This window comes from Canis lupus, chromosome 17, assembly GCF_011100685.1.
Source record: "Canis lupus familiaris isolate Mischka breed German Shepherd chromosome 17, alternate assembly UU_Cfam_GSD_1.0, whole genome shotgun sequence".
Taxonomy (NCBI): Eukaryota; Metazoa; Chordata; class Mammalia; order Carnivora; family Canidae; genus Canis; species Canis lupus.
The window spans coordinates 30097-55758 of NC_049238.1; the positions used below are offsets into that span (position 1 = coordinate 30097).

The 25662-nt window shown below is 61.7% G+C and overlaps 2 protein-coding genes and 1 non-coding gene across 4 annotated transcripts; 2 read left to right on the plus strand and 1 right to left on the minus strand.

Annotated features, from left to right (window-relative positions):
• Positions 1-219: 219 nt before the first annotated feature.
• LOC119877141 (collagen alpha-1(I) chain-like) lies at positions 220-3855 on the plus strand. Its single transcript, XM_038560638.1, has 3 exons — positions 220-234; positions 893-3110; positions 3274-3855. Exons 1-3 carry the CDS (start codon positions 220-222, stop codon positions 3519-3521), a joined length of 2481 nt encoding a protein of 826 aa, XP_038416566.1. The 3' UTR covers positions 3522-3855.
• A 5962-nt stretch (positions 3856-9817) lies between these two features.
• LOC106557545 lies at positions 9818-18982 on the minus strand. 2 transcript variants are annotated; one of them, XR_005371769.1, is made up of 5 exons: positions 18875-18982; positions 13314-13439; positions 12317-12453; positions 10847-11007; positions 9818-10378 (listed from the first exon to the last, which is right to left on the minus strand). It is a non-coding gene; the product is annotated as a probable protein arginine N-methyltransferase 3 (transcript). The 2 variants fall into 2 exon arrangements; XR_005371768.1 differs by lacking the exon at positions 18875-18982 and having other exon boundaries at positions 13314-13939.
• Positions 18983-19205: 223 nt separating this feature from the next.
• LOC119877142 (USP6 N-terminal-like protein) lies at positions 19206-21027 on the plus strand. The gene is made up of 5 exons (XM_038560640.1): positions 19206-19265; positions 19837-19936; positions 20207-20359; positions 20470-20494; positions 20835-21027. The coding sequence occupies exons 1-5, from the start codon at positions 19212-19214 to the stop codon at positions 21025-21027; spliced, it is 525 nt and encodes a 174-aa protein (XP_038416568.1). The 5' UTR covers positions 19206-19211.
• Positions 21028-25662: the final 4635 nt, after the last annotated feature.

Sequence of the window (25662 nt, forward strand, 5' to 3'; positions counted from 1 at the left end):
TCGAGCTCCCTGCATGGAGCCTGTGTCTCCCTCTGCCTGTGTCTCTGCCTCTCTCTCTCTTTCTCATGAATAAATAAATTAAATATTTAAATAAATAAGTAAGTAAGATATATTGCTGGTACCTTAGCAAGGAATCCAGGTTCTGGGTGGCTCAAATGTAACAGATCTTTACCTGCCAAACCAGAAGTACAAAACTTCCACAGACAGTTCAGGAGGAACATGCATCACCACTGGGTGAGTGGCCACAGAAGAGGCTGGGTCTCCTCTTTAGGAAAGAAAGGGTGGCATGAAAGATCACCGCATCTTTATTTGTATGGTAAGGGCTTATCTAACTATTGAGACAAATCATCACTTTTCTCAGAGTAACTTAAAAGTCAATCTGTGATCTCTCCCCACTCTCAAGCTGAAATAACTACATTTTTAATGCTTCAGATCTAAGAAAGAAAGAAAGAAAGAAAGAAAGAAAGAAAGAAAGAAAGAAAGAAAGAAAGAAAAGAAAACAACTCCAAAAGGCGTTTCGCCAGGGGAAAAAAATCCTGACCACGTGCTCTGGGCAGGGAAGGCAGGGCTCCTAACCTCGGCGGGAACCAGAGAAACAAAGATACAAGTGACTTTGTCTAGGAAATAAACACAATCCCGGGGTGGGAGTAAGGACAAGGAGAACCGTGTGGGACCCAGAAAAGGCAATCAAATGTGAACGGAGGCTCACCCTTCTGGAAACACGCAGCCAGCACGGAGCGGCGGGCGCGACCGCAGGCCCCAGCAGCGCCCGCCGCGCACGCGGAGCAAAGGGCGGGGAGTCTCGGGGCACGCGCTACCGCAGGGGCTCCGTGTTTCAACAGAAAAACCACTTCCGCCCTCCGCAGAGGCTGAATCTTGTTCGTATCCCAAGAGGCCTCATCCACCAGGGCGGCCTCGGGCCCGGGGTCCCCAGGGCGGCCCTCGCGGGGCGGGCGTCAGGACGGACACGGGCCGCCGCCGGCAGAGCACAGGACTGGGCGGGGCCTGCGCGGGCCGCAGCGGGACGGGGCGGCGGAGCACTCGGCGGCCGCGGGCACGAGGGCCCCAGAGCGCGGCGCCCCGGGGTGGAGGCGCCTCCGCAGCAAGCCGGCGGGACCCAGACGCGGCCGCTCGCGCCCCCCACGGCACCCACGGGGGACCCCGACTCGTCGCTCCCCAAGGCGGCGTCTGCGCTGCGGGCTGCGTCCTCGTCGCTGGAACGAAGCCGCCGCAGGAGCCGCCGAGCCCCCCGCGGCTGCCCTCGCTCTCGACCCCTGCCGGCGCCAGAGCCGCGCTCCCAGCAGGCAGGGGCTCCGCGACGCCGGCACACGGGCCCCAGGCACCCGCGGTGAGCGGAGCCCGCGCCGACCGAGGGACACCGCGGCCCGCAGGACGAGGGGCGGAGGGAACGTCCAGGGGCCCGCGTGGGGTCGGGCTGCCGGGCACGGGGGGGGCACCTGCGGCGACCAGCGCGCACCGGGTCTGGGCGAGCGGCCGCGTGTCCTCCGGAGAACTCCGGGCTCCCGGGAGGGTCCCGAGGGCGGGGCGGGAGGACGGGCCGGGCACGCCCCGGGCGCTGGGGGAGGCCGGGCAGCTCGGGGACACCGCGGGGGCCGGGGCGGCCGACGGGGCCTCTCAGGGATCCGTGTCCGGCCTCGGCCCCAGGTCTGCGGCGACCGGTCAGGCCCTGGGCAGGCGCACGCGGGGGCGGGGCCCTTCCGGCGGCTCAGGCTGGCCCCGGCCCCCCGCAGGCGGCCCGGCGTGGTCGGCGCTGGGCACGCGGCCTCCAGCCCCGGGGGAGGCTCCGGCGGCGGCGGCGGCGGCGGCGCAGCCAAGGGGACAAGCGCCGCCCTCGGCCGGGTGGGGCGCAGGGAGCCGCGGGGCGGGGCGGGGCGGGCTGCACGGCGGGGCCTCACCCCTGCGCCCCCGAGGCCGAGGCCAGGGCTTCCCCCGACGGGCCCGGCTCCGGCCCCACTCCCGGGGCTGCAGGCGCGGGCCTCGCCGGGCGCTCGGGGTCCTGAGGGCGCTGATCCCGGCGACGCGCCCGCCCCCGCCCTCGCCCCAGGCCCGTGCTTCGCGGCGAGGACACGGGCCGCCCGACAGGGACGCGGAACACGACGCAGCAGCCACGGCCCGACCCACGGGGAGCCGCGGCCGCCGAGGAGCGTCGAGGTACGGGCGGCTTCGTCCCACCTGCAGGCGGCGGCGGCCGACACCGCCACAGCCGGGCACGCGGGGCCACGCGGGGGGCAGGACGTGCCGGAGCCGCGCCGCCGTCCCCGTCCCCGTCCCCGGGGGGCCCCGAGGGCCGCTGCGCCGGGGAGGGCTCCCGCGGCGGCCACGGGCGGGCACAGGGGGCGTCCGGGAGGCCGGCCGGAGGCAGACGGGCCGCGGGACGGGCGCGCCACGGGCTGGGGGCCCAGGTGCCTCCGCCCGCACAGCTCGAGGCGGAGGCCGCGTGCTCCCCCTGCCCGCCCCGCGGCGAGGCCCCGAGCTGCTCCGCCGCCCGGCCGGAAGCCAGGGCTCCACGGGGCCTCCGCGCCTCCCCTGCTGCTGCCCCGGAGCCGGAGCCGGAGCCGGAGCCGGAGCCGAGCCGAGGAGACCTCGCGGGAACTGCCGTCGGGACAGCCTCAAGCGGAAACCGGCCTCACCCGGCCCAGGGCGGCAGGAAGCGCCAAGACTTCCGGGCGGGCCGCCGCCACGCTCAGCCAGTGAGAAGCCGCCGCCATCACCGGCAGCCAATGAGAAGCCTCTGCCACGCTCAGCCAATGAGAAGCCACCACCATCACCGGCAGCCAATGAGAAGCCTCTGCCACGCTCAGCCAGTGAGAAGCCGCCGCCATCACCGGCAGCCAATGAGAAGCCGCCGCCGCGCTCAGCCAGTGAGAAGCCACCGCCATCACCGGCAGCCAATGAGAAGCCGCCGCCGCGCTCAGCCAGTGAGAAGCCGCCGCCATCACCGGCAGCCAATGAGAAGCCTCTGCCACGCTCAGCCAGTGAGAAGCCGCCGCCATCACCGGCAGCCAATGAGAAGCCGCCGCCGCGCTCAGCCAGTGAGAAGCCACCGCCATCACCGGCAGCCAATGAGAAGCCGCCGCCGCACTCAGCCAGTGAGAAGCCGCCGCCGCCCTCCAATGGGCTTTCCTTCCATACAGCCCCGCCCACCCCCCTCCATATAAAAGCGTTTCCCGCCCGCCGCTTCCAGGCTGCAGCGCCTCTGCTGCTCCTGGGGAAACCCGATTCGCCGGTAGAATAACCGTTTTATCTTGCAAGGTCGACACTTTCCGGCCTGCGAATCCTCCAGCCCTGCCTGGGAAGCGGAGAACCCAGCTCGAAGACTATCTTTCCTCTCACGGATCTACGTGGCGCCCTCGCCCGAGGAGGCCGTTAACCCCGTGACCCGCCCTAAGTCACTAAAAGCCATTTTCGTGGGCTCCGGGGCCCCGGAAGCGACCAGTAAGGAATTCTGTTCTTCAAAAACCGTTTCTGTTGCTCAGAAGCCAGTTTCCATCAGATGTTGATTTGGGCTTTGCAGACTGTAACCCACGCCCTGGGTTTCCTGACAAAACACCGTGTTCTGGAGGACGCGAGTCCCAAGGAGTGGACCCGCCCCCCCCCGGCCGGACCCCCGGGCGGCCTCGCGCTACCGAACTGTGCCCGTGTCAGGTTGTACTTGAGAAAAGTGCAAGACATTTTTGAATATTTTCTGCGGAGTTTCATGAATATGCTTTTGCGACGACTTAATGTGAATCTTTTGTAACCTGCCAGTAATCTTAATGTGCGACCATACTGTATTATCAGGCTTGTAAAATGTATGGACTATAAAAAAGAAATTCTGAAAAGATGCAAAACTAATGCTGTACTCATGCATTAATTACTGAAAAGTTGCACTGGCTCATCATTCCATTGTTGAATGGAAGCATCGTTCAAATTTATGAAATGACTATTCACGACTCAGTATTTTCTGGCAAGAAAAACAATTATTCATTCAACAAATATTAGTGTTAGAGGTGTTAGGGTGCGTCACTGAAATTCTGCCCTGTAGAGACTTCGGTCCTAGAGCAGAGATGGGAATGCAGAAGGAACAGCTGGCTTATTAATGTAACAGCTGAGGAAGCAGACGACTTTTATCTTGGATACTGAGAAAGTATAAGGTGCACTTGGAGGATGCTGAGAAGAATTTCAGCAATACAGTTTTACCAACACAAATTCAAATTGTTATGTAAGATTTTTTTATATGGAAAATCATAATGTTTTAAAAGGCTTATTTATATTTATATATGTAAACATGCAAATTCTTAATATTTAATAGGTTTATTTATTGTATACTTTTATTGATGAAAGCATCTACACATACACAGAATAGAGCAGTGGACTTCATATATGTCACCCAGCTTTGGCAATCATTAGCATTTTGCCATACTTGTTTTACTGATCTTCAGTTTTCTTTTTGCTGGAGTAATTTCAAAGAAAACCTTAAACACGTCATTTCACCTGGAAAACCATCAGTCGCATCTCAAATAAAAAAGGCATTTTCCAGGGCTCCTGGGTGATTGTCTGACTCTTGGTTTCAGCTCAGGTCATGGTCTCAGGGTCTTGGATTGAGGTCAGACTCTGCCCTCAGCAGGGAGTCTGCTTGTCCTTCTCCATGCCCTTCCCCATGCTCTCTCTTGGTCGCTCACTCTCTCTGGCTGTCTCTCAAATAAATAAAATCTTTTAGAAGAAAAGACATTTTCTTACTTGTGGCATTTTACACCTATGAAAATTAACCATGATTTCTTTTTTTCTTAAATATTTATTTATTTATTTATTTATTTATTTATTTATTTATTTATCGAATCCCACGTCGGGCTCCCGGTGCCTGCTTCTCCCTCTGCCTGTGTCTCTGCCTCTCTCTCTCTCTCTCTCTGTGACTATCATAAATAAATTAAAAAAATAATAAATGTTTGACTAGATGCAGGATCCTTTTGTTCAAGAATATTTTAAAAACCAAATATATATTTTTTTAAATGAGTGACACTTGTGATGGTTAATTTTGTGCCAACTTGGCTAGGCCTATTTAGTCAAACGTTCTAGATTTCTCTGCGAAGGTATGTTCTAGATGTGATTAACATTTAGATCATTAGACTTTGAATAAAGCAGACGAGGCTTTCCAGTGTGATGAGCAGTCACATGAAGTCACTGACTTCATGCAGTCAGTTGAAGGTCTTAGTAGAGATGAGACTGACCTCCCTGAGAAAGGGGATTCTGATGGCAGACAACCTTGACCTTCGGACTCAAGCTGCAGCATGACGTCTCCTGGGTCTCCAGCCTGCAGGAGAGAGGCATGATCCACATATACAGATAGTGATGAAGGATAAACATAGAGACGCTGTAGATCGAGAGAGATGACGTGGGTAGCGCACGTAAATCCTATTGGTTCTGCTTCTTGGGAGAACCCTGATAAGACTTCTTAAGGGAGAATATTTTAGGAAATACAGCTCCCCAAAATATAAAAAGGGCAACATGAAATGTCAAATTAACAAAAAGTAATGCTGAAAATATTGAAGTTATGCTTGCCTCCAGTTTCTCTCTTCTGTGTTCAAACTGAACTTTGATGAATTTCAGAAGTGAGCTGTTGCTCTTGGATGGAAAAGAGTAGATTGTGGCTGGCTACAGCCACATTTTCCTAGTTAGTTAGTTTACACGTCATTTAATATTAATTATGTTCTGGTACATTAAAAACAAACACATTTATTCCTGATAGGGCCCCCACTCAACCTCCACTTTTATGTATTTTTTAATATGTAGCCCATTTCTTTTTTGTAAAATTGGCACTAATACCTATTTTGGGATGCTGCATAAAGTCTGGCCCAAAATAGCAATAAATGTCAATGGTCATTATCACCAGCATCACCACCGTTTGCTTTGCTCTGAGTCCACGTGGAGCTCCTCACACAGCAGAGAATGCATTTGCTTCCAGGGTGAGTTTATGAAATGACATTTTAAAAATGGGACTCATTTCCCAGGCCTCACTTAACAGTACTCCCAGCTGATACGGTCCGTCTCCCCCAAAAGCCGACCCTTTGCTTCCCCCAGAGGTCCCAGCTCCTCCCGGATTATTCACGGCCCTCTGGGCTGTGCGCAGTGGAGCAGAACAGCTCAAATGAGGTTCGTGCATTAGGGAGAAAGCTGCAGGGCAGTGAAGAAGCCTGCCCATCCCTGCCCCTTCCCAACCCACAAGGGGCCTTCTTTTAACACACCCGAAGTCACCATCCAGTGCCTGTCACAACACATGGTCATGCCGGCACCTGCCTGGCAGCTGCATAACCTTGGGGAAACCTCTTAACCTCTTCAAGTTCCATTTATTAGTCTGACAAAAGAGGGACACTGATTTCGGGGCTCTGTGAGCATCTGCATGCGTGAGCGTGAATGAAAGCTCAGTAAAGACAATAAATAGACAGACGGATGGATGGACAGATGGCTGGCTGGCTGGAGTGTGTCTCTTACAGATCCCAACACACTTCCATATACCTGATCCTCGCCACATCCTTGTGATGTGAACAGGGAAAGTAAAGTCCCCTTGACAATGAGGCAAACGACGCAAGACCCTGGCAGGATGGAAGTGGGTGTCAGTTTTCACAGTAAAGTGCAGTTTATCCTGGTTGCCTCTCACCATGGTGCGAAGTTGAGGTCAGGTGTCTTGTGTCAGGTCACTATTTCCTGCATGAATAATGTATGGACAATTTCTAAAGAAAAAATTTCTATCCCACTATGTCAACCTAAATTATCATATACCTTAAATATAGATTAGTGTAAACTCCAAGCAAATGTATAAACTGACTATCTATAGAGCCCTATGCCGGTGCCTCTGGCTGCCACCAGCGCCCGGGGCAGGGCTCCAGGGGGGACTCACCCCGCCGGCGGCCCCCCACCCCTTGCTCAGTGCAGGCCAGGCCCCAGGCTCCACTTGCTACTTACAATATTTCCTGTGGAAGCAGAGCGGCCAGGGAGACCAGCTGGGGGCAGGATACAGCAGCCATCCCGGGGGCTTCTCTCCACGCGGGGCCATTGCAAGGCCGAGGTGCTGAGCTTCGGCTCCCCAGGGGCGGCGAGCAGACAGACCGGGGCAGCCCAGCACCCAGGCGCCCGGCGCATCCGGGCCGAGCCTTGGCTTCCTCCCGCCGTCTGCTCACCGCCCTCCCCGCTGCTGGGACGGTGGCCCGGTGTGTGCCCGGGGCAGGGGTGCCTGCAGGCCTCTAGGGGCGCAGCAGTGGGGACAGGGCCAGGAGGCTGCAGGGCAGCAGGCCTGGCCCAGACGCCACACCCCTCCCCCGGCCCCCCGCAGGCTCCCCGGGATGCACCGGCCTCATTCCCCCTCGGTCTCCTGCTCCTGCAGTGCCTGCCACGTGCCAGGCCCCGTGCTGGCCTCAGAGGGGAAGGCTGGGAACGCTCAGAACCCGGGCTGGCTGGGCTGTGGTGGCCGGAGGCCGGAGCCTGGAGGCTGGAGGCTGGAGGTCAGAGGCTGGAGGCTGGAGGCCAGAGGCTGGAGCCTACCCTCAGGGGCTCCGATGCCACAGCAGGGGCAGCAGGCCACGCTGCATGCCCACGAGTCGCCCCCACCCAGTCTGGGCCCTGGGCACTGCCGCACATGGGCACAACACGTTTTGTAAAAAAGCAGACAGATGCAGGTCAGTCAAGGTCTTCCTGTTGCAACGATGACCTTGCCTGAGCCTCCAGGTCCACCACGGGGTCAGCTCCGGGGTGCAGAGGGCACGGGGTCAGGCCAGGGGGTCGGCCTGGGGCTGCTCCCCCCACCCCCCCACAGCGGGGGCAGCCCCGCTGAGCAGATACCCCTAAAGCCACCCCACCCCGAACACAGGCCAGCTGCCAGGCCTCCAAGAGGCGCCGGGATGGGGGCTGGCAAGCTGGTGGCCCTGTGAGCAGTGCGGGGTGGGGCTGTGCCACAGGAGTGCCAGGCGCCCCCACAGGTGCCCCTGACATCCCCTGTGGCCCCCCCATCATTCAGGGGTCCCCAACATCCCCTGCCGCCTCACCCCCCCATCATTGAGGAGCCCCTGACATCCCCAGAGGCCCGCTCAGCAGTGGGGGTTCCATCCCAGCACGGGGATGTCGGGGGTCACAGCAGGGCCCCGCAGTGTGACTGCATTGCAGATCAGGGCCTTAAGGACATGGGTCAAATGAAGCCGCCGAGGTGCAGCTGTGTCCTCGGAGGCCCCGCTCCCTCCCTTGGCGACTGCCTGAGGGGACGAGGAGGCGCAAGTGGCCCAAGCATCGGGCCCGAGCGAGCAACACTGCTGCCCGAGCCGATCCCGGCGACATGGTGGCCTCCGCATCATCCGACAGCATGACGCACATTCAAGTCCTTGTGACCTCAGGGGAGTGAGATCACTCCGGTCGTCTTCTGAGCACAGTGACATTCAGCTAGAGATTAATAAGAAAAAATACCTAGAAAATTCCACCTTTGGAAATTAAGCCACAATTTCTAAATAGCCCTGGGACAGCAGAAGAACTCATAATGGGAATTAGAAAATACTTGGAACTGGGAGATACTGGAAATAAATCAAAATATGCTGTTGCCGCCGCAGCAGCTCTAGAGGAGAAAGCAAGGGTGCGCGCAGCAGGAGAGGAAAGAAGCTGCAACTCCACCGCCGGAGCAGCCACCCCCGGGGACGCGAATCCCGAGCCCGCCCAGACGGCCCGAGAGAAACCGAGGCTGGGGGCGCTGAGCTGTGCGCCAGGGCGACCGACGGAGCCGTAAACGAAGAGCAGATTCCTTCCACCGGATGCAGCAAGTGTATCCTTAAGGAAAATAATGTCGAATCGGACAAAATTAACACTTAAGAACTTCTGTTTATCAAAATAGAGAGAAGACTAAGCCACGGAGCAGGTGTTTGCAGAACAGGCCTATGAAGGGCTTCTAGCCGGGCCCGCCAAGGACGCCGACGCTGAGGACCCGGGCTCCCGGGAGCCCCACGGCGGCCGTGCACCCAAGGGGAACGCGCGGGCCCACACGCACCACCTGCCGCACCTGCCGGGGCCGGCCCGGGAGGCCACCCACTGACCACCCGCTGACCACCAGCGGGGCAGGACATGGCGGGAACCTGCAGCAACACGGGTCGGGGCTCACAGGTGCCCGTGAGCTGAGCGACGCCCACAGCGAGGGACAGGGCCCGGATGGCACCAGCCCGGCGGCTTCAACGGCCCGGGGGCTGGACGTCCCCCAGCCCGGCCGCCTCCCTCCTGGGACCTGGAGACCCGGCCCAGTCCCCGGGCAGCCGCCTTCTGAGGGGCTCTCCCCCGGAAGGGCACGAGTCCGTCCTGGGGGCCCCCCTCGAGGCCTAAGCACCTCCCAAACACCTGCTCCTAAGGGCGCCCCCCGCCAGGAGCCTCAGCCTAGGAGTGTGAGTGGCACAAGCTTCAGGCTCCAGGAAGCAGCCTGTGTGCCCCACCGGCCCCAGGAAGCTGCGCGTCACCGGGGGCACCACCCTCGGAGGCACTGCGTGCTGGGCACTTGGGGCAGCCGCTCGTGGCTGACGGTCTCGGTCGAGTGCTTGTTACAGAGAGATGCACACCTGCACACCCGTCACTCACGCGGTTGGGATATACCGTTCATATTGCAATGTAAAGTCAACTAAAAATCAAAACAATACACACCAAAAGACGTAGACCTGGACCTACAGGCAGGGACGTTCCTTCACACCAGGTGAGAAAGGCTACAAAGCAGCACACGCGGTACGATCCCACGCTTGCCGACACAGCACACGCACATGGAAATGGGATACATGCCAACACTCATTTCTTTAAAATTATTTATTGAGTATGTGCTATGCGCCAACACATAATTTACGTGGAAGACATCTCTACGACTGTACTATCCATGCAGAGTCCCGTCACATGCATCACCGCCTCCAGGCCCTGCACGGCTTTGGGGCGCCCACCTTCGCACGACAGGGAGGGACCCAGGCAGCAAGGACACCATGACACATGATACGTGAACAGCCACTTTCACAGGAGTACGAGGTTGATGCACGTGTGCCCTACGAGTTGAGATCTAGACCTAGCTTAGGGACACGGTGCCACCGACTCGGCCACGAGCCAGACTGTGGACACCTGGGGACACAGCCTACTTCTAGAGCACAGACACGGGCAGTGACAGGGGTGAGGGGTCCCCACCGAGCCCCACGCGGCGCCTCTGGAGGCCCCGAGGAAGGTAGCGTGCACGCACACGGGTGTCCTGCCGCCGGGCAGGGGAGCTCTCAGGCCACAGGAACGGGGGCTCACATCCAAGCGCGTCTCCGCCCGGGCTCGTTCCTGCAGCACCTGCTTCCCACAACTTCGACCGTCATCTCCAGATGGGAAAGACCTTCTCTCCAACCTGAAAACAGACAAAGCAAATCAGTCATAATAAACCGCTTGAGTGTGACTCACACGCAGCACCTCCTGATGACGACTCAGGATGGCACCCAAGAGCGACTTCCAGGAGGAGAAGTTTTCTTAATGACCAAGATTAAGACTTTGACATAAAATTAGCACAAAGCAGGTAGGAGACCAGAGGAGAACCATCGCGTCCCCTCTGCCATCCTGCACCAGGTGTGGGAACGGCAGCCCGGCCCACTCTCCACCGGGGCCTCCTGGACACGGGAAGGGTGGCCTTGGGCTGGGCCCCTGCCCTCAGACTCACCTTCCTGCCCCCGTTTCCTGTTCTACCAATAACAGCACCCAATTCCCGTGAGGAGGGTGAGAAAGCAGCGCAGGCGCGCGAGGCTGAGGCCGTGGCATCGCGACCGCCACGCCCGTCTCCCAGCACCAGCGCCCAGCACCCGCCCTGCAGCACAAGCCTTACTTTCTGCGATGTGGGGTCTTGTGTGGAAGCTGAGCGCCACGGACATGTGCCTCCTCCACACGGGGTTTCTCTGCAGCACAACCAAGCCTGTGACCACATCTCCCGAGACCATGGACATGGGTTCGTCCATCATAAACAGCACCTGCTTCCAGTGGGTGGTTCTGCAAGACACGGGGCACGCATCACCTCTGTGGGGTGGACCCCCAGGCTCCCCCGTGGGGCAGATGCACCAGGCCCACGGCGAGGCCTCTGTGGGCGCCAGGGACTGGGCCACAGCCCAGTGAGCACGCTGCTCTAGGTGCTCCCAGGCCCCTAGACGGGCGTCTACCGCATCCCTGCCCAGTCCCTAGGCTGCCGACGCCGAGTTCTAGTTTCCGCAGTGCAGGAAGGCCACTGCCCCTGGGAGTCGGGCTGGAGGGGGTGTGGCAAGTGCGACATCTGGGACAAACCGTCACGTTCCGCGCTCTCTGGGTTCTGCAGGCCCTGAAGACACGGCTCCACGGCCTCACGTCCCTCCGACCCCAGCCGCTGTGAGGGCCCCTGTCCCCGTGTCCCAGAGCGCTGCCCGGGCTCGGCACCTGCCTGCCCCACCCCACCGTGTGCGGGCGCTCGACTGCCCGGGGCCTGAGTTCCCGCCGTCGACGGGCGACAGCTCGCATCTGTGCGCCGGGACCGGGAAGGGCAGCCGGAGGCCTGGCCCCGCCACCTCCACGGACGCTCCGGCCAACAGCCTGGCTCCTGTGGTGCGGACGGATGCGAGGCCCTGAGGACCCCCACTGCGGCCAGTGTTGACCCGAGCAGCGCGGCTGCCCGCCCCGGCCCGGGCACCTACCGCGCAGGCCCACGGAGGCCCCATGAAGGCAGCTCTGCACCGGGCTGCTGGGTCCAGCTCCGAGGCAGACCGCAGCGCCCAGCGCGCCTGAGCAGCGTGCAGCATCAAAATGCTACTGCACAGAAGTGTCCCAGGGGCGGCTGGGGGCTCAGTCCGGGGAGCGTCTGCCTTCGGCTCAGGGATGACCCCGGGGCCTGGGATCGAGTCCCGCATCGGGCTCCCTGCTCAGCGGGGCGTCTGCCTCTCCCTTCCCCGCCCCGCCCTCTGCTCATGTGCTCTCTCGCCCACTCTCTCCCTCAAATAAAATCTTTAAAAAAAATTTGTCTCAAGAAACACTGACCTTCCTCAAGAAAGTCTTGGGGAGTTAAAAGCCCCTACAATTCCATGGGTTGTGCTTGTATTAGACCATGGGAAGCTGAAGCAGCGTCCAGGGCAACTGAGGCAGGCAGTGTGCTCCGCCCGTTCGTGCAGGGGTCAGAGGACAAGCAGGGCAGCCCAGGGCAGGGGCGAGTGGGGCACGGTCCCGGTCCCCCGCCCACCGCCCACACACGCCACTGCCTCCCCAACGGCTGCGCGGCAGGGAACCTGCACCCGCTCCTCCCGGGGCAGCGGAGCCCCTGCGGGTGCTGCACACTCACGGGTGAAACGGGCCTGTGCTCGGCACCAGCTGCGGCTCGTCCTCCTCCAGGCTCTGGAACCGGACACTGAACCAGGCCGTGAATCCATGCAGCGTGCCGGCCTTCCTGATCTCAAAGTGCAGCTCGCCTTTCACGGTCTGTTCAGGCAAACGATAAGGAAGGGACGCGGCTCCCGTGAGCGCGTGACAGCAGGCGGAGAGGGCTCCGGGGCAGGAACTAGCAGCTGTCCCCACCAGCCCCGCTCAGATGCCGCTGCACTGCCCGGCCCCACGTCTAGTCCAGTAACTGTGGATGCAACTTGCTAGTGTCGCCAAACACAGCAAACCTGCTCCTCAGGAAAGAACTACTAAAGCTGGCAGCACAAATTCACATGCTGCAGATAATCAGAAAAGGTTTCAAAAAAAAAAAAAAAAAAAGGAAGAAAGAAAAGGTTTCAAGCAACGTGGGCCTCACTTGCCTCATTTTCTGGCCCCATATTTGAGTGGAATCCTATTTCTTCTCAATTCTTGGCATAAAGAACCAGGCCTCTCTATACTGCGAAACTAAGTGCAGAGCCAACAGCTTAGCTCCCGGCTGAGCTCCAGGGGGTTCCAGGGACCCGCTCCCAAGCTCTGCACCTTGCACCTCCGAGCACACCCTTAAAATGAGACCCTCCTGAATGCACACGCGCCACCTCGTGGCAACAGGGGGAATGTAAGAGTGAGAATTAAGAATTTTGTCATCCATGGTAGCACAACTTAGAAAAAAAATTTTTAACTTGAAATCCTTGAAGAAACTAGATATAATTTATTAGAATCTCAAGATGCTGAAAATATTAAACATAAATATAAAAATGACTGATTATGTTAAAGAGGTCCGTGAAAAAATAATGTAAAAATACAAAATCAGAGCATAAAAAAGACAAGACTCGGGGAAAATCAAAGGCAAGGTTCCTCAATCTGTTTATTCGCACAGAGTCTGGTACGTGCGCCGCCCACTTAGCCTCCGGGGCTCTCACCTCCAGGTCAGCGATCTGCACGGTTCTCCTGCCCAGCTGCAGGATGGTGCACGGTTCAGACAGTCTTCTAGCTTCAAAATGTGGTTGTACTTGGGCTTTGAAAAAAACTCCTTAATCACTAAAGATCTAGGGAAAAAGTAGGAGTCGCTCAGAGGCGTGAACCAATAGCTCAGGTTCTGACACACAGACTCGCTTTGTCTCCAGCGTGAGCAGGAATTCCACGCCACCGTGTGCAGCACGAGGGCCCCAAGGCAGGGCCGGGGGGTCCCTGGGGCGGCCCGCTGAGCATGCACGGTGTGCGAGCACACCTATGCCCTCCTCGTGGGGCCTGAACACACCAACACCCTTCCCACGCAGGCTGCCCGGCCCACCCCACCGCCGTGGCTCCGGTCACTGCGGCCCCCTCCCGACACGTGGACAGGAGGTCCATGGGAGCCGAGCGCCGGGTCACCGCGTAGACACTTGGTTGTCTCATGGCACAAGCAGGGTGAGGACGGTGAGATGTGCACACATGGCCCTGTCTAGGTGGCTCCGTAAGAAATGCTCTGAAGTGGCAGGACTACGGGCCACGGGCCGATCGGGGCAGCCCTCACCCTGCGCCGGGTGTCCTGCCGCCGTCACCTGCACTGCCCGGCACTGCCCCTGGGTGCAGACGGGTGGGGTGGCTGTGGGGCCAGGGCCTCAGGGCTCTGCGTCTCTTGCCTTCCAGGGACAAGGAGCTGCCCGGCCCCAGCCCCTGCGAGGCCAAGGTGAGAGCCTGTCCTGGGCCCCGGGCAGGACGTGGCGGGGGGGCTGGGGCCAGCTGTCTGCACCCTGTCCCCCAGGACATCCCCGGGCGTCTCCCCAGTCCCCCGTCCCAGCAGTGCACGGGCTGCCAGGAACGCACCCCAGACCCGGAGCCGTGGTCCGCGGGGGGCCCTGTGCCTTCCTGACTCCTCCGGGTCCCGCGGGGGACTGGACGCGGCCCAAGTGCCCACCTCCCGGGCTGGAGCCTCACCTGTGGCCCCCGCTTGTCCTCTTCCAGAAACTCCACCAGGAGACCCGGCACGCAGACAAATGGATAAAAATGCTCAAGCGATGGGACCACTACCTCCCCAGCGAGAAGGTGGGGCGCTGGGTGCCCCCGAGGGCTCTCCGTCCTGAGGGGCTGGGGGGCCGCCCTCAGTGTCCTCCTGCCCTGTCTCAGGGGAGCCCCCTGCCTGGGGAGAGTCTGCTGGGAGCCCGAGCCTCCCCAGGCCCTGGGTCGGCGGTGGGGGAGTGTCAGGTCGGGGCCACGGTCCCTGCTCCTCGTGGGGGACGGGGCCCAGCTCCAGGGAGACCCAGCCTCTCCACAGACACCCTGGAGCCGAAGCTGGAACCTTCTAGATGCCTCGTGCTCCCTGGGCTCCAAGGGGCCGCCCCGGGCCCCTCTCACCAGCGCTGCCTTCCTCCCCGCAGCTGCGATGCTGAGTCTACAAAGGGGTCCCGCCCCAGGTGCGGGGACAGGTGTGGCTGCGATTGCTGAACGTCGACCAGGTTAAGGCCAGGAATGCCGGGAAATACCAGGTGGGGCCCGTCCACTCCCCGTGGACCCTCGGTCCCCTCCCTGCCCAGGGCTGACTCTCCATGTCCCCTCCACACCGGGCTGAACTCCCGCGTCCCCTCCCCACCCGGGCTGAACCCCCGTGTCCCCTCCCCACCCGGGTTGATCCTCCATGTCCCCTCCCTGTCCAGGGCTGACCCCCCATGTCCCCTCCCCACCCGGGCTGACCCTCAGTCCCCTCCCTGCCCACGACAGCTGGGCACAGGCCCTCACGCAGGCCCCGCGGGCACGGTGGGCACTCCCGCCATCCCCGGCCCCCCAGGGGAAGGGTGGAGGTTCCTGCAGGACACACTCCCATGGTGGCCCCAGGGCTCCCTGCCCAGGACGGCAGCTGTTGACAGGTCGGGGTCTGTGTCCCTGACACCGGCTCCTCCTCCCGGGGTCTCCCCGCAGGAAATGAAGGAGGAGGCCCTGGTCTCCTCCCGGGACATCATGCAGATTGACCTGGATGTCAACGGGACGTTCCGCAGTCATACCATGTTCTGGGAGGGCTACGGGGTCGGGTGAGGCTGTTGGGCCTGCGGGGTTTGGGGGCCCGGGAGAGGCCCGGGGGCTTCTGTGCAGGGGACACGGGGTCTCCGAGGCCAGGGGGAGCGACGGCAGCAAACAACACACTGCCACATGGTAGGGTGCTGGGGATGACCCCCGTGCCCCCACCCCCAGGGTCTCGGGGATGGGGAGGCCCCGTCCTGGGGTCACCGTCTGAGCTGAACCCCAAGGGGGTGAGGGGCAGACCCATGAAGAGCAGGGGTCGGGGTGGGGGCGTGGGGGGCAGGAAGGGGACCTGGGGGCCAGGGTGCATGGCCGCGGCTGGACCGGGACACATGGACCCGACGAGGGTCGGACAGGTCAGGGTGACACCCACCCTCGGTGCTTTATGTACTTCTGAATTCTGGGCATTTTATTTTAGACAATTTGCAGTTGGTGAGCACACATAGCATGACGACCCCCAGATGCCGCCCCGGTCCAGGCAGGCCCTGCGCTGAGCACACGGGGCCCCAGGGGCAGAGGCAGGGGTCACAGCAAACCCCAGACTGGGGTCGCCTTTATCTGTAGATGTCTCTGTGTGCACCTTAGAGAAGGGGGTGCCCTGTGTCTGCAGCCCCCCACCCCATCCCCTCAACCAACGCCCCCATGCCATCCCCCACATCTCCCCCATACCATCCCCCACACCCCCACACCCCCACACCCCCAACCCCTACACTATCGGTTCCCCCCCCACAAGGACGCAGTGCAGCTGCCCCATGTGGGACATGCTCAGCCTCCCCGGCCACCTTGACGTTCTCTGGACGGCCTGCTCCCGTCAGAAGCCCGGGTGTCCCGTAGAGTCCCCAGGGGCCGCGGGGAGGTGGGGAAGGCAAGGAGCCCCCGACAGGGGGGTGCCGGTGGGTGGACCAGAGGGTGAAGCTACCTCTGTGCGCAGCGGGCAGGGTGTGTGGGAGCCCGGGACCCCAGGGGTGACCTGCAGGGGCGCCAGGGGCAGGGCTGGGGGGCTACCAGGCAAGGGTGGCTGGGCTTCCCAGGGGGCCGCTCGGACCGTCTCCCCACGAAAACTCGGTGCTCCTCCCTGCAGGGAACCTGCTGCCCCCTGGGGCCCCCGTGGCCCTCAGAGCGCGGCAGGGTCAGGCTGACCTGTGACCCCCGGCCCAGGGGGAGCCGGCCTCCAGCAGCCCGGGCCCAGGGGCCGCGGAGCCGGGGTGCAGACTCAGGCTGCCATGCGGGGGGCATCCGGCGGCTCCTGGCAGCGCTGAGGGGCCGCACCCCGTACCCCCCGTGCTCAGATAGTGACCCCAGGGGTTCGCAGCCTGTATCCGGGTCACACCTGCACGACGTTCCCTGCTCTCCTCACAGTGGCTCAGACCTGGAGCCCCGAGATGCTCTGGGATGGGCGGGCCCGGGGTCCCCCCCACAGAGTCCAGCCCAGGGACACCTGGGAAGGCGTGGGGGTGTGCTCAGGGCCACGGATGCCCCGGCTTCGTGGGCTCGGGGCAGGGGCCACGTGGGGCTGGTGGTGTTCCCGGGACACGGGGCCAGGCCAGGCCAGGGCAGGGGAGGAGAGGCGTCAGGGGCTTCGGGGACCGGGGCAGGGGGAGCGCTGGCTCCCAGGGGGCGTGCGGGGGGGCCGCTCCAGGGCTGGAGGGGGCGCTGGCGGTGCTCGGGGAATCCAGAGCTGCACACCCCATGGCGGGAGCCTCTCGGAGGCGTCGGACACCCCAGGGTGCACTTAACCCCAGGCACGCTGCACGTGTGAGGTCACCGCCTGTCCCCGTGCACAGACCTGACCCCAGAGATCAGCCCCCGCGGAGGGGCCCTGCGTGCCGCGGGGCCTGCGGGGCGGGTGTCGGCACCTCGGTGGTCTCGCTGGGGGGGGGGGCTGACTGAGCAGAGCCCCCCGCTGTCCCCCCTCCTAGGCAGCGAGCCCTGTTCCTCGTGCTGGCGGCCTACTCGGTGTACGACACCGTGAGTGTCCCTGCCCCTGCCCCCTGCCCCGCAGGCGGCCTTGTTGTGCTGGTGACCAGCGGGACTCACAGTCAGGGCCCCAGCTCCACGGCCCCGAGATGCCGGGGAGGGTCTCTCTCCTCCAGGACGGGCAGGGGGCGGGGTGAAGACCTCCCAGGGGAGGCAGGGCCTGCGTGCCCGAGGGCCGGGGCTGCCCGGGGCCCCCGCGTGCACCGCGGCCGTCCTAGAGCTCGGGTCTGGACCCTGACAGACGGCACTACTGACGAGAACCCGGGCGAGGAAGCCTCCCACTACCCTGAAGGGCACGAGGCCGAGGCGCCCACGAGGCCGCCCCCTTCCATGGCGCATTCCAGAAGGGTCCCCGAGGACCCCAGCTCACACACTCCCCGGCTCTGCGGGGTGTCCTGGCCCAGCTCCCCTCGTGGGACATGCCAGGGGCCACAGTCAGGCCCGCAACCTGCCCTCCGGGGGGTCTCCACCCTGGCGGGTCCCCTGCAGCCTGGCACAGCTCACGGAGGCCCCTCCTGCTGGTCTGAGGACAGGGACCCTGGCACGGCGGCCACAGGGCTCGGTAGCGGGGCCTGGGGTGCTGGCGCCCGAGCTGGTCCGGGTGGCCCTCACCTGCCCCCCACCCTCTGGGAGCCCCCTCCGGGTGCCTGGGCTGTGAGGGAGCTGGGGGGAGCCTGACGCCCGCGGGGAGGGCTCAGAGGGGGCCTCGGGGCGCACGCCCTCCGTGGGGCTCTGGCTTTTGCAGGAGGTGGGCTACTGCCAGGGCATGAGCGAGATCGCGGCCATCCTCATGTTCCTGCCCTAGGAGGACGCCTTCTGGGCGCTGGCCCAGCTGATGACCGACGACAGGCACGCCATGCACGGTAGGGGCCCGCCGGGCCGCCGGGCGGGAGGGGAGTCGGAGGGCCTCCCTGCAGGCTCCTGCATCGGGGGGCAGGCGGGGACCCCCCAGCCCGACCCCCATGGGCAAGGGCCCCGCCTCCCTGGAGGCCTCGGGGTCCCGGAGCCACGGCCACCTGCCCCACCGTCTGCAGGCCTTGCACTCCCGCTACTCCCCCAGCCTCCCGCCCGGCTGCCTGCTTGCCCCCCAGGCCCCCCTGCCAGCCCATGGTCACACGGGGCCCAGGGGGCAGCGTCTCCCCCTCCCGGGGGCTCCCAGCCTCACTCCCAAGCCCCACAGAGGGCCGTGCACACCCATCACCCTCCCCGTGGCCTGCACCCGCTGCCCCTCGGGGCTGGGGACCCGCCTGTCCCCGCGGCGGCCCCTGCAGGAGAGAGGGTGCTGGGTCAGCCGGGCCTGGTCCTCAGCCCCCAGCCCACGCCCCGCGTGGTCTCTGTGAGGACGAGGGTCCCCGGGCCCCGCGCCCCCGGCCTGGGAGGCAGCCCTGCCCTCTGGGAAGAGCGGGTCCAGTCAGGGCTCCGAGGGCGGTGGGCACACGGGGGTCAGGGCGTGGGGGGGGCCCCTGCCCCAACACCCCCCACCCCGCCTGGTGCAGGAGGAGGGCCTGACCGTGGGGGCCTGGGGCCTTCTCAGGCTTCTTCGTCCCGGGCTTCCCGAAGCTCCTCAGGTTCCAGGCTCATCACGAGCGCATCCTCCAAAGAGCTCTCCCTGACCTGAGGAAGCACATGGCGAGTGGGAGCTCCTGAGGCTCCATCCCCGGGGCCCGGGGCAGGGGGTGGGGGGCACGGCCCTCCGAGCTGCCCAGAGTTGGGGTCACGTTCCTCCCCCTGGGGCCCAGGGGCGCCCTCGGGGCTGGGCTGGGCCATGGGGAGCGTGTCCACCCGGCTCCAGGGCCCGCGGCGTGGGGCCTGAGCACCTCCTGCCCTCCCGCCAGGACGAGGAGCAGATGTCCACCGGCATCTATACCCCAAAGTGGTTCCTGCAGTGCTTCCTCGGCCGGGTGAGGACCCCCGGGACCCCCGCTCCCGGACCTGCCCCCTGTCCCCGGGGAGGGCCCAGCTCAGTCCCACCCTCCAGACGAGCCAGGCCCGACCCCGGGGCCCTGAGGCTGAGGCTTGCAGCCCAGCCCATCCTGGAGAAGCCCAGAGGGTCCCTGGACGAGGTTCCGGGGGGCAGGCCGTCTCTGCCTCAGCTCCCCCGGGGGAGGCCGGGTCAGCCCGGGGTGTGGACGGGCCCTCAGCCCATCGGGCGGCCAGCCTGGGGTCCTCTCGAGGTGTGGTGTCGTCAAGTGCGGGCAGAGTCTGTGCCCCCAGGGGTGCGGGAGGTGCTGGCCAGGGTTGGAACCCGGAGCGGCCAGGAGCCCTGATCTCCCTGGGAGGAGGGCACGCACAGGGGGGCTGTGGGGCCTCGTCGGAGGCAGCCGGGAGGCAGATGGCAGGCCTAGCCTAGCCCCGGGGGGCTGTGGGGCCTTGTCGGAGGCAGCGGGGGGCAGATGGCAGGCCTAGCCTAGCTCCAGCCGAGCCCTCCAGGGGCCCTGCTCAGGCCGCTCCTCCCACCCCGCTGTCCCCTAGACCCCCTTCTCGCTCACCCTGAAGCTGTGGAATGCCTACGTACTCGATGGGGAGAGGGTGCTCACGGCCATGGCCTACACCATCCTCAAGGTGCACAGGAGTAAGTGAGCCCCTGGGAGCCCAGGTGTGCCGGGGGCGGGGGGCAGGGGCGGTGACCCTGTGCTCTGAGCAGCACCCAGACCTGGGGCGGGGGGACGGCGGGGCAGGCGGGTGCAGGGGGGCTCCCTGAGAGGAGCAGCAGGCAGGGGCCACCCCGGCCAGTGCACTGCCCACGGCGCTCCTGGGCACAGCGGGACCCCAGCCGCTGGCCTGGGGGCACTGGGGGCCCCAGGGCGGGGCCCTCTGGGTCTGACTCTCGCCCACCGCCCAGAGCGCCTCCTGAAGCTGCCCCTGGAAGGGCTCCGGGAGTTCCTCCAGGACTCTCTGGCCCAGCCCTGGGCCCTGGAGGACGAGGCGGTGCTCAGACACCTTCGGGCCTCCATGACCCAGCTCCGGAGGACGTGGTGCGACCTGCCCCCCCCAGGTGGGCTCAGGGCCCCGGCCCCTCCCGACTCGGCCTGCTGGGGCCGCCCACAGGGGACAGAGCCCCTGGGGCCCCGTCCTCATCTCTGGGGCTCTCCTCTTCTGCTCCAGCCTCGGGGACCCCAGGCCAGGCTGGGTGGGTGGGCACCCACTGCAGGGCCCGGGCACCAGTGTGGGGGGCTGAGCACAGGGTCAGGCCGAGGGGCCACGTGGGAGCCGTGAGGACTCCCAGGACCCCTTGTGGGGGACACACAGCCTGCTGGAGACGCTGACTCCGTCGGCCTCTTTCCAGCGGGACCTTTCCAGCGAGGCCTCTGGGCCTGGAGCGAGTGTCCCCGACGCCCGGGCCTCTCCTCCCTTCTCCGGCCTCTGAAACACCGCCCAGGGTGGAGGAGCCGGCCTCCCCGGGCCCAGCCACCCAGCCTGAGCCGCCCGGACCCCCTCCCGGCCAGGCCATAGTCCAACCTCCCCCCCAGCGATGGAGCTCCCTCCCCACCCTCCCAGTGCAACAAGACAGTGCAGGCAGGCGGCCCCCGGAATGGTGGGCTTGAAGACAAAAAACGGGGTCCTCCCTTCGGCACCTGCCTGGGCCACCCCAGAGGCCCCGTGACGGACCAGGCCCTGGAGCACCCCCGGGACTCCCATCACGGGGTCCCCCCAGCCCCCTAGGGACGACCTGTCGGGTCCAGGACACCCTTCCTGCCCCGCGGCCACTGCAGCTCGTGCCCCTCGCTGGGCAGTGATGGGCACAGCCAGGGCAGAGCCAGGGCGGCGCTGAGCCCCCTGCCCCGAGGCCCCGCACAGGCCCGGGACCCTCTGCCCTCCGCGTCCACGGGGCAGCTCGATGCTCGCGGGCCTCGGGGGCAGAGCGTGGCGGTGAGGGCGGGGGCCCGGAGGCTCTGGCCCGCCGTCACCGTGCCCTGCCTCATCTTGCTGTCCCTCCCGGAGGGCGGCACCCCCCGCACAGGACACCAGCCCCTGACCCAGAGGGACCTGGGCTGGCCTGGCCCTGGGCTCTGTGGGGGCAGGGGCGACTCGAGCCCCCCCCCCCAGGCCCAGCACTAATGGGATCCAGCGCCCCGGGGCCCTGGCCAGGCCTGCGTTCTGGCCCCAGGCTGAGCGAGCCCTCTCACCGCCGGATGTGGCCTCCTGGGCCCTGGGCGTGCCCCACAGATCCAGGTCGCTGACCTAGGGCAGCCCTGGGGATCCCAGGACACCCCAGGGCAGGGCAGCAGGGGCAGGCCCGTGGGCCCCACCCACACCCACAACAGGAGGCAGGCTCCTCCACGTGCTGGGGCTCCAGCAGTCAGTCCCCCGGCCCCAGGGGGCCCGAGGCCGGGGTCCAGCTGCCCTGCGGGGACCCAGCGCAGGAGCCCATGGGCCGCAGGTCCACGTCAGCCCTGCTATCCCCAGAACCGCCTCTCAACGCCCCAACCTCAGGACACGCGCCCCCACCCAGAGTCGAGTCCGCACAGGCTCCCAGGTGGGGGACTCCGGCACCCACACCCCTGTGGGATTCCCGCTTTCCTCTAAGGACAGGAAGGTCTCCCAGGCCTGGCCGCTCGGTGTGGTTCGTAAGAACATGCGACTCTTGTTCTTGGGGCGGAGAGTTCAAGCCCCATGTGGGTGTAGAGATGACAGAAAAATAAAATCTTAAAAAGAAAATCAGTCAGTCTGGGGGAGACACAGACCGGGATCCCACAGAGGGATCGGGTCCCACAGAGCTGACGACGGGTCTACGCACAGTATTAGAAGCAGCAGAGCACAAAGTCGGAACTTTCAGAAGTCTGCTAGAGTGGGGGACACGCCGGCCTTGACGGTGCTCGGGAGGTGAAATGGGGGGCGGCCCTTGGAGCGACAGGGTGGGCTCAGGGTCCCCGGGGTCCCAAGGACGGTGGCGCCAACGGTTCCCAGGCCCAGGAGCGGGGACCCCAGCCGAGAGCCGCGGGACTAGGGCCAGCTGTCTGCCCTGTGTGGCCACAAACTGCAAACCCCTGTGCAGTCACGGGGCCACGTCCCTGGGCCGGGCCAGCAAAGGCCAGAAGTGGGAGGAGACCCTCCCGGGCGGGAGGAGCACGGGTCTCCTCCAGGGCAGCCCCTAAAACTTGGAGGTGTGAAACTCAGTCACTTGTCCGAGATCAAAAACCAAACAGAAGCTGGGCCGCAGGCAGGGTGAACGCAGGGTCTGCAGAAGCGGCGGAGGCCCGGGGCCCGGGGGCTCCTCTGCGGAGGCCCCTGCAGACCGGGGGGGGGGGGGGGGGGGGCGGGATGCTCAGCCCCAGGCCCAGGGGACCCGGCGCCCCTGCCGCATCCCGCCCTCAGCGCCGCCGAGGCTCGAGGCTCGGGGGCAGCACAGCGCCGCCCGCGGGAGGCCAGACCCCGCCTCTGACCCGCAGGTGCATCGCCCCCAGGCAGGTGGATCGCCCCCGGAGGCAGGTGCATCGCCACCAAGGCGGTGCGCACCTGACGTCAGCGCCGCGGCCCCGCCCCAAGACCCCGCCCCGCCCCCTCGCTGCCGCCAGGTGGATGGACCGCAGAGGAGGCCGCAGAGCTCCAGCTCCGCAGGGAGAGCGGGGTCGAGCTTCCTCTGTACTTTGTGCTTGCTTTATTTTCATTTCTTTTCTTCGATTCTTTTTTATTAATTGTTTGATTTTAATTTTTATGTATATACCTTATATATTACTTATTTTTGTTTACTTTCATTGTACTTTGATTTTCTTTCTTATTTTGGAATTTAGATTCTTTTAACAAGCAGGCCAAAACACACACAGGATCTAGTGGGTTTTTTGGGGGGTGGGTGGTTGCTGTTGTTGTTATTTTTTTTAATAAAATAATTTTTATTGGTGTTCAATTTACCAACATACAGAATAACACCCAGTGCTCATCCCATCAAGTGTCCCCCTCAGTGCCCGTCACCCACTCACCCCCACTCCCCGCCCTCCTCCCCTTCCACCACCCCCAGTTTGTTTCCCAGAGTTAGGAGTCTTTATGTTTTGTCTCCCTTTCTGATATTTCCCAAACATTTCTTCTCCCTTCCCTTATATTCCCTTTCACTATTATTTATATTCCCCAAATGAATGAGACCATATAATGTTTGTCCTTCTCTGATTGACTTACTTCACTCAGCATAATACCCTCCAGTTCCATCCACTTTGAAGCAAATGGTGGGTATTTGTCGTTTCTAATGGCTGAGGAATATTCCATTGTATACATAAACCACATCTTTATCCATTCATCTTTCGATGGACACCGAGGCTCCTTCCACAGTTTGGCTATTGTGGACATTGCTGCTATAAACATCGGGGTGCAGGTGTCCCGGCGTTTCATTGCATCTGAATCTTTGGGGAACTTCTTAAACTCAACACCAAAGAAACAAACAATCCAATCATGAAATGGGCAAAAGACATGAAGAGAAATCTCACAGAGGAAGACATAGACATGGCCAACACGCACATGAGAAAATGCTCTGCATCACTTGCCATCAGGGAAATACAAATCAAAACCACAATGAGATCCCACCTCACACCAGTGAGAATGGGGAAAATTAACAAGGCAGGAAACCACAAATGTTGGAGAGGATGCGGAGAAAGGGGAACCCTCCTGCACTGTTGGTGGGAATGGGAGCTGGTGCAGCCACTCTGGAAAACTGTGTGGAGGTTCCTCAAAGAGTTAAAAATAGACCTGCTGTTGTTGTTATTGTTGTTTTTCTTGTTTTTTTTCTTTTTCTTCCTTCTTTTTGGATAAAATAATGAGATGGAGAAATTCACCTCCAAAAAAACCTCCTAGTACCCACAGCCAGGAAGTTCATCAATACACATATATGATGTCTGACTAGAACTTAAAACAATGATTATAAAGATAGCAGCTGGGCTGGAAAAAGAGCACAGAAGAAAACTCCAGAATCCCTTACTGTAGAAATAAAAGAACTAAAATCTAGTCAGGCCAACGTTAAAAATGCTATAACTGAGATGCAGTCCCAAGTGGAAGCCTTAAAAACAAGAAAGGTTATGGACCACAAAGGCAGACGTAGGGAAGTCAGCCACTTATTAAAACAATAACATTCATATCATAGGAGACTCAGAAGATGAAGAGAGAGAAAAAGGGGCAGAAGTTTTTTTTTTTTTTAATTTTTATTTATTTATGATAGGCACACAGAGAGAGAGAGGAGAGAGGCAGAAACACAGGCAGAGGGAGAAGCAGGCTCCACGCACCGGGAGCCTGACGTGGGATTCGATCCCGGGTCTCCAGGATCGCGCCCTGGGCCAAAGGCAGGCGCCAAACCGCTGCGCCACCCAGGGATCCCAGGGGCAGAAGTTTTATTTGAACAAATTATGTAAACTTCTTTAACCTGAGGAAGGACACAGACACTGAAAACGAGAGCACAGAGAACTCCCACTAAATTCAACAGAAGCCGACCATCGCCAAGGCACATTGTAGTCAAATTCACAAAATACACAGACAAGGAAAGAATCCTGAAAGCGGCGGAGGCGGGGTTTGTGGGAAGAGGGAGTCCTTAACCTACAAGGGAGGATGAATCGAGTTTGCAGCAGATCTGTCCACAGACTTGGCAGCCCAGAAAGGAGTGGAAGGAAATATTCAATATACTGAATGGGAAAAGTATGCAGCCAAGAATTCTTTCTTCAGCAAGGCTGTCATTCAGGACGGAAGGAGAGATAAAGAGTTTCCCAGACAGGCAAAAAATAAAGGAGTTCATGACCTCTAAACCAGTCTGGCAAGGAATTTTAAGGGGGACTCTTTTAGTGGGGGGAATAAAGAGACCAAAACCAACAGAGACTAGAAAGGACCAGAGAACATCGCCAGAAACACCAACGCTACCGGTAACACAAAGGCACTAAATTCATCTCTTTCGATAATCACTCTGAATGCAGATGGAATAAATGCTCCAATCAAAAGATATAGGATATCAGAGTGGATTTAAAAAACAAGATCCAGGATGCCTGAGTGGCTCAGGGGTTGAGCCTCTGCCTGCGGCTCAGGGTGTGATCCTGGAGTCTGGGATCGAGTCTCATATCGGGTTCCTGGTGGGGAGCCTGCTTCTCTCTCTGCCTAGGTTTCTGCCTCTCTCTCTCTCTCTCTCTTTCATGAATAAATACAATCTTTAAAAAAAGAAACCAAGATCCATGTATATGCTGCCTATAGACACTCACCTTAGACCTATAGACACCAGCAGATTGAAAGTCAGGGGATGGAAAATCATCTATCATGCTAATGGACATCAAAAGAAAGCTGGAGGACCCATACTTATATCAGACAAACTAGATTTGAAACCAAACACTGGGGACA

Excerpts from the sequence above, each read along its gene's own strand:
- LOC119877141 (XM_038560638.1), top strand. Across the intron at positions 3,111-3,273 it reads GCCGCCGCCGCACTCAGCCA|GTCGACACTTTCCGGCCTGC; the intron begins GTGAGAAGCCGC and ends TTATCTTGCAAG.
- LOC119877142 (XM_038560640.1), top strand. The coding sequence starts at position 19,212 with ATGTCCACCGGCATCTATACCCCAAAGTGGTTCCTGCAGTGCTTCCTC. Across the intron at positions 19,266-19,836 it reads TGCAGTGCTTCCTCGGCCGG|ACCCCCTTCTCGCTCACCCT; the intron begins GTGAGGACCCCC and ends GCTGTCCCCTAG. Across the intron at positions 20,360-20,469 it reads GTGCGACCTGCCCCCCCCAG|CCTCGGGGACCCCAGGCCAG; the intron begins GTGGGCTCAGGG and ends CTTCTGCTCCAG.